The sequence below is a fragment of the Nomascus leucogenys genome, chromosome 6, assembly GCF_006542625.1.
Source record: "Nomascus leucogenys isolate Asia chromosome 6, Asia_NLE_v1, whole genome shotgun sequence".
NCBI classification, from domain to species: domain Eukaryota; kingdom Metazoa; phylum Chordata; class Mammalia; order Primates; family Hylobatidae; genus Nomascus; species Nomascus leucogenys.
Genome location: NC_044386.1, coordinates 52,594,636 through 52,608,367, shown reverse-complemented (window position 1 = coordinate 52,608,367; position 13,732 = coordinate 52,594,636). Strand labels below are relative to the sequence as shown.

The following is a 13,732-nucleotide window of genomic DNA, read 5'->3' as shown; positions in this document are numbered from 1 at the left end:
TAGGATGGAGTGAGCTGATCTTTCAGATCCCTTCTGGCTCTAAAATTCTATACTGTTTCAAATGCAGGACCCAGAAAGGCTAAGCAGTGCCATGCTTATCCTACCCAAACCCAAGGAATTAGGCTGGGGATTTGTATTTTATTTTTCCAGTGAGCAACTATGTGATTGCCCAATATAATAATCTAGTTATCATCGAATATGGAACTGAAACTCAAGGTTATTTTTTCTAGTTTATAACTCTCCCAAGTAGTATTAATACCAAATGCTCAATTCTGGCCTTGAAACTCTTTAATCACAATATTTTGATGGAACTTCACTCTTAAGTCTCAACTCTATGAGACAAACCTTATAAGACTGCTGTTTTTTTTTTTTTCCTGCCTCTAATTCCAAATGTTGAAATTGGCTAATCACCATGCTCAGAATATCATTCTGGATCTTTCATGCATACCTAATTGCTTTGATCATAAGGTAGCAAGACTTTGGGTTTATTGAAACTTTCATACAAATTAAAAGCTTATCTCAGAGGGTACTTATATAACTAAAAGAATATAATTAATTCTATATGCACATATATAGTACATCCAGAAACTGGGCTTCAGAATTTTATGCGAGTGAGTCATATTTATTTGCTTGTTTCTACATCAATACTCTTTGTACTTGTTTGGCATTTTTTTGCCTAAAAGAGACATAAATTTATGGAGGGCAATAAATAGGCTTCCAAACTCTTTACAAGCTTTTAAGAAACTCTTATGATGCACATTTCATGAAGTGGTCAGGCCCAGAAAACAGAATTTTGAAAAAAAATTTTTCAGTTTCTGAAATCTCAGGCCCTTAGAAAGAATAGCATATATTCTTTATTTTATTTTAAGTTCTGGGATACATGTGCTGAATGTGAAGGTTTACTACATAGGTATACATGTGCCATGGTGGTTTGCTGCACCTATCAACCTGTTACCTAGGTTTTAGGCCCCGCATGCATTATGTATTTGTCCTAAATATTCTTTAGGAAAAAGATATTTAGAGGCTAAAAGCTTGTCTTGTATTTGTGACACTATGAAGTAGTAAAGTTTTTTGGCAACAAAACATGCAAACCTTTGGATTTCGCTACAGAAAGTTTTTTAAACCACTGACAAAAACATAAGACTTACATCTACTAAAATTTAAAACGAAAAAAGGAAAAAACACTATATACAACTTCTATAATCATTCTTGGTGTTCAATACCTTCTCTCACTCTCAGGAACATACCTTTTTCCATTCTGGGTCAGCGTTTTCTATAAGCAGAGGAAGTGTATCTTGAAATGCTTTCTGTATGCAGCCCTTTAGTTTTTCAAAATATTGCACAGACATCCATTTTGAAGAACAAGTCGACATGATTTCCAAAAGCTGCTTGTCCTCAGAATCACTGACGTGCCCCTTTTGGGTATCACTTAAAAGAACCCCAAGTACAGTCAGGATGTCTTCCTCATACTGATAGATTTCCAGCTGGATCCGCTTGGCTTCCTGCATAGTCCATTCTCTACGACTCTGGTCTAGACATGTTTGTAATTCTGTCTCCTTCTGAAGAAGTAGTTCAGTTTTTTGTTTCATAAAGTCTTCTTTAGCTGCCGCAAGCACCTCATTAATTTTATTTCGGTGATCATCTAAAAATTGTCGGTAATCTTGCTCATTTTGTTCTTGGATTCTGTGGATTTCTTCTTGCTTTTCTTTGTTCCATTCACTCCGAGCCTTAGCTAACTCAGCCCTGATGACCACAGGGACTTCTTCGTTCTTTAACTTGAGTTCCCTCTGAAGAGAATGAATCTTCTCTTCCAATTCCTTTCCAGGAAGTATATTTTTCTTCATATTTTCAAGCTCACTCTTCCATTTCTCTTTAGCTTCAGAAACGGCAAATGATATCTAAAGAACATAACAACATGCATTTTAAAAGTCTTTATGATTCTCCTCCTTCGCAAAAAAATTAAAGTAACTATTTGGGTTAACCTCTGAAGCTAGGAAATGTAAAATCAAAATTAAAAGGAAACATAATTTTAGATAAGACATTATTCTAAAAACTATACTTACACTATACTTAAACTGGTCAAAAGATATACATAAATGTGTGTTTATGTGTATGTACAGACACATAAACACATATATAATTATATAATTAGCCAAAACTAATGTGAGAAAAAATTTCATATTAGTTTTTTTAATACAGATACAATCTCAAATTTTATCTGTGCCTCCAACAAATTAAGTGTCTTTTACCTAAAGCAAAAGCGGACCCATAAGGATTTTTTACTATTACTTAGGAATATAGCACACACCTGCATAATTACTTGCTGAGAAGTGTAACCGTATTTTAATGAACTTTTAGTGGCTAGAACAGTTCATTAAAGGACAATACCAAACGGAAAAAGTCATTTTTCATTAGTCTAATTTGTTTGTATGACAGAATAATAGAACTAGTGGATCATAGAAAACAACAGATAGTACATAACCAAAAAGCTTAGCGAAATCAAAAAAAACCTAAGCTCCAATCCTGACACCAATTTGCAGAGGAAGCCTAGCACAGGTGCTTAACAGAACAGAATCTGGAGACAAACTGCTGGAATTAACTTACCAGCTGAGGAACTAAAGTCCCATTCCTCAACTTCTTTGAGCCTCAATTTCCTCATCTATAAAATGGGGATAATTACAATGCCAAGTTGATAACATCCTTTAGGATTAAATGACATAAGAACATAATCCATTTAAAGTACTTAGCCCAGAGCCTGGCAGATAAGGGCTCAATAAATGTTATGTAATTATTACTTTTGGATGCATGGCCTTGCAAAAGTCACTTAATCTCTTTGGCACTAACATCTTCACCTACATAAAGGAGTAGAGTAGATAATGGCCTTGAGTCCCTTTCACTTTTAATATTTCTGACTGAATTTCTAACTGAATTCTAAGAAGGCACAAGGACACAATACTGTCAAAAGACAGAATTGGACATCTCCAAAGGCTTGGCCTAGACAATGGTGGTTACCATTAATCAATACTATATATACGGCTGGGATGATGGGAGAGAGTATCTACTAAATACATTTTCTGCTGAAGGAACCCAGTATCTAAGGTGAGCTTTACAAAAGAATTCACTGCAAAATTCCCTTGCTACCAGCAGAATAATTCAGTAGTGATTTGAAACGTGTTTATTAATCATTACTATATACTATATATACATTAATTAATACTATATATATGGCTGGGATGATGGGATAGAGTATCTACTAAATAAATTTTCTGCTAAAGGAACCCAGTATCTAAGGTGAGCTTTACAAAAGAGTTCACTGCAAAATTCCTTTGCTACCAGCAGAATAATTCAGTAGTGATTTGAAACATGTTTAAATAGTGTTTTTAGAGAAAACAGGTCATGTTGCAATGGATGCCTGGAAGTCATTCCCAGGTGACTCGGATAGAGGTGATGGATTCCACGGAATTTGTATGACCTGCCCAACCTTACCAAAATGTGCATTTTCTCATGTGAAGTTTTACAAAGAGAATTTGACAGCATTCATCAACTCAGTGGTTCCCAAGCTTTGCTGCACATTAGAATCACCTGAGGAGCTTTTAAAACTCCTGATGCCCAGGCCAGGGCCTATACAAAACAAAGTTTAAGGGTAGGGGCCAGGCAACAGTATTTTTTAAAGATCCTCAAGTTATTCCAATGTGCAGCAAAGTTTGGGAACCACTGAACCAACTTAACTACTTCTGAATTCTAGAAACCGGCTTCACACTGTCACAGATCTCAACTAATCACTCTAATCTTAAAATAACTCTATAGCCAATGCTATGGTACTGGCCCTTTCTGGACCTCTTTTGATTTGGAGGAAGGATGCATAACATGTTGACATTATTTTTTGTAGCTGATATAATTATCTGGAATAGTGCTACTTACATCCAAGTGTAGTCCAAAGACCAGCTGGGAGCCTGTTAGAAATGCAAATTCCAGCCAGGTACGGTGACTCCCACCTGTAATCCCAGCACTTTGGGAGGCCGAGGTGGGCAAGATCATCTGAGATCAGGAGTTCAAGACCAGCCTGGCCAACATGGTGAAACCTCATCTCCACTAAAAATACAAAAATTAGCCGGGCGAGGTAGCGGGCACCTGTAATCCCAGCTACTTGGGAGGCAGAGGCAGGAGAATCACTTGAACCCAGGAGATGGAGGGTGCAGTGAGCTGAGATTGCGCCACTGCACTCAAGCCTGGGAAACACAGCAAGACTCCATCTCAAAAAAAAAAAAAAAAAAAAAAAAAAAAAAAAGGCAAATTCCCAGGACACCCTCCAGACCTACTATATCATTATCTCTAGGAGGAAAGCCCAGATAGCTATGCTTTAACAAACCCTGCAAGTGATTATCAGGCCTGCCGAAGTTTGAGAAGCAACAAAAACACTTTTCTCTCATTTCTATATGTCTGCCTTCACAAACATATAGCCTTCTATGTTCTTATGAAAAGATCTCTTGACCTGTTTCATTTTCTATATTTTACTCAACTTTACTATTCTACTTGACTTCTGAGCTCTGAGACACATATCCTCACAATCATATTGTTTCTTCTCTAAGTTTCCTTTCAAAATATTTCAGACATACTAAAAAGTATAGAGAATAATTTATCATGTTTTATCCATTCTCCTTATTTTTATTATCCCCTTTACTTTTTTACTACAAAAACAAAACATACTTCAACCTATTACTTTATCTTTGCTGTTGGATATGTTGCCTCGAAATTGAGTTGTTATTATGGTACAGATCTGAAATCTTCAATTTTCTTTTAATTTTTCTACACTTTTATTTAAAAATGTTTAACTCCTTCATTAACCTAGAGTTTATTGTGATACACGTTAGGTAAACTTAATTTTTCCAAAGTGTTACCTGGCTATCGTAAGACTATTATGAAATAATTCCTCATTCTCTTGTTTTTAAAACAATTTATTAAGCTTTTATTTATAGTAGGGCCTACCTCTGAAATCTGTATTGCACTGAATTAAAATGAATTCTATTTTTGTGACTCAATACAGTCTGAGTTGTTGCTTTCTAATATATTCCATTACGTGTTAGGGCTTGACTATAATTTTTCCAGAACTTTAAAAAAATGTCTAGTCCTTTTATTTTTCCAAAAACATTTTATAGAATTACTTTTGTCAACTTCAAATACATTCAGTTTGTTGGCACTTTGATTAGAATTGGTTTAAACCAGTAATTAAGTTGGAAGAGTACACATGGTTGTAGTATCTGTATTTTCCAGTCAAGAAACATGACATTTCTGGAAAGGAGAACTGGCTATTTACCAACAAGAATGTTACAAGACTACTGACACAACAGAGAAAACAATCTTTAAGCATGTGAAAGGATATTGTATAGCTAATAATAAACAAATATACACCTGTTCTCAATTTCATCTAAAGATAGGGCAAGATAGAATGGGAGTTATTAAATAGTTTCTAAGTTATCCTCATAGGAAGAGACATTCTTTCTCTAAGAACAACTTGATGATGACAAGAACACTTGCTAGGCTTTGAGCTGTTGCTTAACATGTATCGACATGTTTATCCTTCAACAATTCTATGAGTAGGTACAAATTCCAAGGGCTGAGATAAGAGAAGGGGTCAGGCAAGACGGCCTCCTGAAGTTTCTTTGCAGAAGAGCTCTTACCCTTTTGTTCACAGAGACCTCATGCTGTTCTTCCCACTTTTTCTGTTCTGCCCTCACAAGTGCTTGATACTCTGCAAGCTCAGGTAGTTCCCCCAGCCATCGCTGACGAGCATTTTGCACAGCTATTTCTACCTGTAGGACATTGCAAAAGAAACAGGTAAAGTGGACGATAAAATTTCAAAAAGACCCCATTTTCAAACAGCAATTATGATTTCAGTATTTTATACTGTATATCACTACATAATAAAGTCAAACTGACTTCAAGTACCCTACCTATCCCAAACAGCGGATTCTAATCCTTTTGTTGTAAACTTCCCATAGCATCCCATACAAATGCCACAGAGGAAGTGGGAATCTGTGAATGTTTGATGACCAGTACTATCTTAGAAAGTGTCATACGAAGTACCAATTACCATTTCCAACAACTCCTATTTATCCTGGGAAAAAGGAGAAGGCCTCCTGGAGGGCTGCTTGGTGTCAACTGCTGTCTAATCACTACACCCATCACCTTCCTGACTCCTCATGTTCTACACATGTGCATGAACACGTACACTGATATAGTTTAGAGCCCTATACCTGTGAACTTTCCTACTGTCGAGAATGAGTTTATACTAAAGAATGAGGGTGATACCTCTGAAGGGAAAAAATTAAGACTTGATTAATTATGAGGGTGATCTGGTTGTAAATCTGCTACCAGTTACCAGAAGATTATGTTAAATAATTTTACTTTATTCCTTTATTTTAAAATACACATAGATATGCAGATATATGTATATATACGTACATACACACAAAAGCACGGTTGATATAAGAGGCTGTATTTCTTGTTAGAGTGCTAAATATGTCAATGTGTAAACTCTATGTACAAACTCCAAGGAGTTAAGAAATGGGGAAAAGATAAAGCTCTTGTAGAAATTTACCTACTTAAAAAGTTATTATGAAACATTTCCTTTCTGCTGTATTATGCTATTTGTTTTAAGATTAATAATTTCATAAATACCAAAGCAGCACCTTTAAACTCAACTTTTTGTCTATGGAACGTTTTCTTAACTCTTCTGAAACCCCCTTCAGTAAACATTTCAGTAAACTAACTGAAGATATCCTTGGCACCATGACATACATTTGCCTGTATTTCCAGACTTTAAGGGTGCCCTGTAAAATCATGTAAAACGATGTAACAAATAAGCAGAATTTCAAGTATTTATCAAAAGCAGAGCGTATTTTCAAAAACTTTACATTGAGTGCTATTTTGTTTAAGAGTTTATAATAAGAAATAAAATTAAAATGATAAATACATAATAGATGTATCAAAGTCCAGGGAACTCTTGAGGCTAGAAACCCTGTCAGGTAGTCTGCGAGGTCAAAACTTTTTCCAAAATAATATTAAGACACTGTTTTATTGCTGTTCTCTCATGCATAAACAGCACAGTTCTCCAAATGCTGCATTCTATGATCATGTCATTGTTCTGACAGCCAGTGGAATGTGTGCTTGGGTATTCTTGTTTTTTAAAAATTTCTCAGATTTATTTTCCAATAGTATAAATATAACCCACATAAAAAGAAGCTCCTTAGAGTCCCCAATTTTTAAAATTGTAAAGGAGTCCTGGGACCAAAAATTTTGAGAATCACTGTAATAGGTAAGAGAGATATAACAGATAACTCATCTTTAGTCTGCTATAATAGGCTGTACTTTTCTCAGTATGACATTTCTTTCAAATCAAGTAATTCTGTCAGTTAAAAGCTAGTTTTGTGAGTGCCTCAAAGGAAAGGTATTGGCACCACTTTTGGGCAGCTGATGGGAATGATAGACAAGGTTCCATTTAAGGGCATGCCTGCAGATCCAGCTACATCAAGTCTCAACACAAATGTTGTTAAATACCTTATATGCTCAGGTTTACTTATGTATAACCACCTTAATGGAATATTTTCTATAAAATTAGATATGATTCATAATTAAACTGTGATTCATTCAGACGTAAAAAGCACCCTCTTTAACCTCGGGAATCTTAATGCTTAGACTAATCTCAAAGGAGCAAATATTTTGTAAACCGAAAGAATATACAGAAAAACCGAGGGGTGACAGCTTTATGACAGAAATATTATGAAGAAAAATTTAGGAACATGACAGGTTTTCTATCCTAGAAATGCACAAAATCTTAAAAGTATAAAGTTATGAACGAGTTCAATGATAGCATTTTACGGGTTTTCATTAAGAGACAGGCAGTTCCAATAAATTTACTAGAATAAACCTGCCTTTTACCTGTTTGGTAATATTTTCACAATGTTTGAGTTCCAATTCAGTTTCGAGTTTCTTCATAGCCCCCTTGATGGCTATGTCCTTCTCTTGCTCTGAGTTTTGCTGGACTGTGCACTTCTGCTCTTCTATCATGATTGCCATCTCTTTCTTGGAAATAACATCACTGGTGGTTACTTGGTCAGTTTGGCTGCCACAATCTGAGGTCTTCTTTTTCACTGCCTTTATAGTTTGATCCAGCTTAGACTGCCACTCCTTTTCAAGCTGTTGAATGAGTTTTTCTTTGATCTGTTTTCAGAAGAAAAATCATAGGAGAAGAAAAATTTTCAAATAAGTAAAAACTAGAATTAAACGCTAGCCAGAAAAGCAACCACAGCTGTTTGAAAACCATCTAGATATTGTTGTAGTAATTATAAAAGGTTTAGAAATTTAGTCAATTAAAATACACTCTCGAGTAAAACTTGAAAGTTACTCTTTGAACTTAACTATATGACAAAAATCACATGAAAGATTTAAGTATGTTGTGTAAAGTCAGGATATCTTGCTCTCAATATGCAACCTTCTGGAATCTTTCCTATTGCCACTACAAAGACGGCAGGATTTAAAAAAATAAAAAAATTACAGTTAATGTGTCTTGCCATCAACACCATGCTCTCCACAAAGGACTGAGTAAATCTAATTAACGAACCAAAACCTGAACAATCTAAAAAATAGTTTTACTCACTTGAACACATTAGAATCTTATTTGTTACAATGTTAAATTTTACTAAGTAGACTACATTCAAAAGGGAGGCAGTATTATTGGAAGAACATCTTAATGATTTTTCCACTTTAACAGTACAGTGAGGTGGAGCTAAACACAGTCTTAGGCAAAACTATGAAACAGCACAATTTGGTTTTCCCTTTTTCTGTTCACCACCTGGGTATCTGAAGTTCTCCAACTGTTTCCCTGGCTACCAGATGAATAGCAATTAATAGCCATTTTGTAGATAAAAGAATCCAGTTGAGGCCAGGTGCAGTGGCTCATGCCTGTAATCCCAGCACTTTGGGAGGCTGAGGCAGGCGGATCACCTGAGGTGAGGAGTTCAAGCCCAGCCTGGCCAACGTGGCGAAACCCCACCTCTACTAAAAATATAAAAATTAGCTGGGTGTGGGGGCGCTTGCCTGTAATCCCAGCTACTCAGGAGGCTGAGGCAGGAGAATCACTTGAACCCAGGAGGCGGAGGTTGCAGTGAGCCGAGATCACACCACTGCACTCCAGCCTGGAGACAGAGCAAGGCTCCGTCTCAAAAAAGGAAAAAAAAAAAAATTTAGTTTAAATAAGCTTGAGAATTTTTTTTTTGTTTTCATTTCTAAATAAGCTTTTAGGATCATACTTTGTTCCCTAACTTGCTAGGGAACTATTAGCATTTCCTAATCTCATTTGCTATTTAAGTAATAGAGGTAACAAATTATGTGCTTCCGAGACTGCCCATTACTTCTTTGTTTCTAATCCATGATATGGCTTATTTATTTGTTATAAATATTAGTCTAGTTATAATCATTCCACAATATGAAATCAGATCATGGTTTCATTTTGAGGAATCAAAGAAGTGCCCATAAAACTTGTTATATCCTGAGTTGGGTCAAAAAGTCAAGAGGTGGCTAAATCCCTAAAAATAAAACTGGTGTGGTAACTGCTAATAGCTCAATTCCGAAAGGTAAAATGGGTGATTATGTAAGTGCCTGGCAAATAAAAATTACGTATCTTGTTCAGGAAGAATTGTCTTCTGAAGTTAGTACCCACATTTTAAAAATGTGGTGACCAGAAAGAAATTTTAATCCACACCTCTTTCTGTTCCTTATCCCAATGTGCTTTCGCTAAGATCATTTCACTTTCAACTTGCTGTTTAATATCAGTTTCTTGATCTTTCAGCCACTTGCTCTTTTCCATCGTAAGTGTATCTTGGTACTTTTTTTCAAGTTCCACCTGCAGTTTGCTTACATATTCTTCTCTTTCCTCCAATAGCTGTCTCTTTAAACAAAATTCAAATAAACATCTCTCTACAACACTAACAGTCTCCAAGTTAAAACATACGAACTTGTTGTGCATGGCTTGGATAGCAAAAAAATCCCTCTAACTTCTAAAATGCACCTACCTAACTCATATTACAATTGTATAAATAAGCCTTAATGTGTATAGAAATGGCATCAAGAATGGGAATGTTGACCATCTTTGCCTTGTCTGCAAATTCATAGGCTTCACTGATTACTACCCAACCTGAAGGATTCTGTGTATATGACTTTTTCCCCCTTTCTCTCAATGAGCCAGGTTAACATGTGAGGAAAGTTCTGTGTGCTAATAAAAGCTTTAAAACTTGGAATTGAGCTCCTATTTAACCTGCAACCTGACTCAGCAAGTGTTTCAGAAAACAATGCATGAAACATAAAAAAACACCCTTTAACTCTTATTGTTACCTGACCCATATATTCTGTATCCAGGTTAAGTTCTCTACCTAAAGCTAAGCTGCAGTAAAATGGCTTATGTCCTGCATGGAAGAGCTACCCCAAAGAGCTATCCCTCACTTGTTCTAGAGTTTAATAAGATTCTCCCATCGTGTATGTGAAACATTTCCTTTAAAAACAAAAAAAAAGGTGTATTTTTGCCTACTTCTGAAGAATGTGAGAAGATTAGATAGTCTCCTAAATATAAAGATGTTTCAGTTCTGACTGGCTTATACTACTAAGGGCTTATATAATTCTATAGTAAAAAACTAATGAATTCCCAGAGAGGGAAGAAATTAAACTTCTAATGCTTTAAGTACACTGGCCCTTTAAGTGAGGGGTGGGCTTGGAGGAGGAGTGTAACCACAAAAGGATAGCAAAAGGGAGCATTTTAGGGTGATAAAACTGTTCTGTATCCTGATAAACCTATAAACATGTTAAAGGTTTATAGAACTATACGCCCAGTGGTGGGAGGAAGTCAATTTTACTGTATAACAATTAATTTTTTTTTTAAATTATACTTTAAGTTTTGGGATACACGTGCAAAATTTAACCTCTAAGTTTGGTTTTTTTGAAGGATCAAATAGCAGTTTAACTTTTCTTCTTGGACTTGTGTACAAACACTCATGAACCAAAATATCAGTCAGTAGCAGATATTAATTGTAACTGACCCATTATATGAGATCAAATTTTATAGTCAAATTGATTCATTAAAAGTATCAGAAAACATTCCTGAAATGACCTCTTTGAGAAAATTCCTCTTATGTTCTTGCCAATTTTTATACATATAGAAGAATCACACTAGTGATTTCCCTATTTTAATTTTTAAAACATTACTGAAAGCTAAGTCCTCAATTTCAAGGTAATATAAGATCCTTTCTCACTTTTATACTGCCATCCCTACCTAAAACAGCTCCCTTTAGAAGTTCTTTTTCCACTAGATGATATGTATACATGGCACGTTTTTCACCATATTGATCTATTCAACAATAATCAAGATATTGAATGAACTGAATTCCTTGCCTGCTCTTTACTATTCTTTTTAAGTGTGTGGTAGTAATAGCTTGCTTTAACATAACTTATTCAAAAACCTCTGTATAGAACATTTATTTAAGTATTTCAAAATATTTTCTAATCTTGAGGCAGATAGCTTTCAAACTGTGGTTTGCCGCTGGTCCAAAGTGTGAAGGACAGTCAGGCCTGTTAAGGCGCTGGGCCAGGACAGGGAAGAAAAGAGGAGATGTGACTGTTTACATGTGATTTTACTCCTGGACACTCACCAAGGGTGACTCAGAAGAATCAGGCAGAGTTGGAGAATCTACTCTAGCCCCTCCAGCTTCCCTGAAGGAGGTCATACGAAGATGCTGACCTTGCTGTCCATATCCACCGCATCATCACTTTCCCTATCACGAGACCAACATTCAAATTCCTACTCTTCTCCCCAGAAGAATAAAATGACACTGAGGTAGTGAGAAAGAAATGGATCCAAGAAAAAGGGCTCAGAAGGAATGCTCCGTGCAGTGCTCACAGGACTACATAGGGTTTCCTGAACAGTCAACACTAAAAATGAGGATCTGTGATTTTCAGATTTAAAGTGACACTGATCTTTTTTTTTTTTTTTTTTTTTTGCCCTTTAGAATAAATCTTCAAGAAAAAAATCACTTTCTCCTATCTATATGCCATTGTACACTAAGGTTTTAACAATCATTTCGGTATTTACTGTATTTTATTTGTGAGCTATGTGAGTGTGATACAGCCAAAAGTAAAGAGAACCTATGAATACCTTCCCCATTCACTTCTCTAGAACAAATGTATTCGTTTAAATGATAATACTGAGGCTTGAAGAGTGAAAGGATGTCGATACAACATAAACTTGTACTGTACCTTCTCCTGAGTCTGTTGCTCCTTTTCAATGGTCTTCCTGAGAGTCGATTCTAGATTATCCTTCTCTCTGCACACTTCTAGGTAACATTCCTGCACAGCAGTCATCTCCTTATTCAACTTATCCAACTCAGACCTTGGATATACAAAACCAGCAACTAAATGATTTAACCACAAAAAAATACAAGAGCTGCATAACAAACAATTTTCCTCTAAATTATGGAATAGGGGAATGTAGTCTCTACAGCTTAAAAGGCAGCTAAACTCTTTATTCTCACCTCAGTTGCAAATGAGTTCTCTCATAAGCCTCAAAGAGCTGCTGCTTCTCCAAAGCATGCTTTGCTAATAGGCTTTCACGTATTTGAGTTTTCACGGCTTCATGGTGCTGCTGATAAGTCTTCTCACACCTGGAAACAGAGCGGAATCAAAGGCAATGCCCAGTCTCACTATAAACACCAAAATGAATTGGCTTCCTTCCTTCCTCCTCTAATGCAAATTATAATTGAGGTCAGATTACTTTTCCCCAACTGAAAGTGGTAATAATTAATTAATAACTAACAATCTTATGAGAATTTTCAAAATTTTCTTTCTTCAAATGTTTCTAGAGAACAGTTAGAAACTTGGATGTGAGACTGCCCCAGTCCTTCAAATAGAGATAGTAATCTATGTCGAGGACTTCTGTTTATAAAAAATTAATGGCAATAATTGAGGGTGTGGCTCCAAAATTTCAAGTCATCTATATTAAACACAAATACTAGCAGTCCCCAACTCACAAGTAAGTTATGTTCCAGAAGTCTGTTTCCAAGTTTACGATTTGGTATTTGGAAGACATATTCCCTCTTACAGACTTTTTTCTTTATAAAGAATAGTTTCCCAGATGAGTTAAAAAAATATTAAGCTATACTATTTCAGTGAACTACAGTTTCAATGATACTACAGAACCCAACCCACTACATAACACTGTTTCTATGGAAAATGTGTTTCGAATTCTAATTTGAGAAGCCAGGGACTCATCTCTGCCAATCCAAGATCTCAACAGGGTAGAATTCACTCAATCATTTTGAATCTTTTTGTCACAGGGAAGGGCAGGGACTTAGAGGGGAAGGGTACCCAGGAGACAGTCGTCAGGCATCTATATAGACCTTACCTATCCACAGCTTCTTGTTTGTCATGGTCAAAATCTTGTACCATTTGTCTCATTTGATTACATAAGTCTTGATTTGTATTTCTCAGTTTTTCTTCAGTTTCTTTAAGTTCCTAGACACAAAAGAATATACTTAGTACTTAAAGAAAATAAACATTTTCACTGATTAATTTTATCTTATTTTTTAATAGTTTCTATGCTTTCTCTCTCCCCTATAACAATATTTGACATATTATTTTTACAATTCTGCAAAAGAAAAAGTCTCTTCACGCTTTGATAAGAACATAGATT

General features: G+C 35.7%; 1 protein-coding gene across 2 annotated transcripts in view; it reads right to left on the bottom strand.

The window, feature by feature from the left end:
* Window positions 1–13,732, bottom strand: part of CEP152 (centrosomal protein 152) — a 71,800-nt gene that overhangs the window by 16,665 nt on the left and 41,403 nt on the right. For both annotated transcript variants that reach the window (XM_003266890.1, XM_003266891.2), the window contains exons 15-20: window positions 13,445–13,554; window positions 12,576–12,704; window positions 12,301–12,433; window positions 7,939–8,220; window positions 5,679–5,810; window positions 1,248–1,898 (exon numbers count right to left, since the gene is read on the bottom strand). In XM_003266890.1, coding sequence (XP_003266938.1) covers window positions 1,248–1,898; window positions 5,679–5,810; window positions 7,939–8,220; window positions 12,301–12,433; window positions 12,576–12,704; window positions 13,445–13,554 — 1,437 coding nt within the window. The remainder of the gene's footprint in view (window positions 1–1,247; window positions 1,899–5,678; window positions 5,811–7,938; window positions 8,221–12,300; window positions 12,434–12,575; window positions 12,705–13,444; window positions 13,555–13,732) is intronic.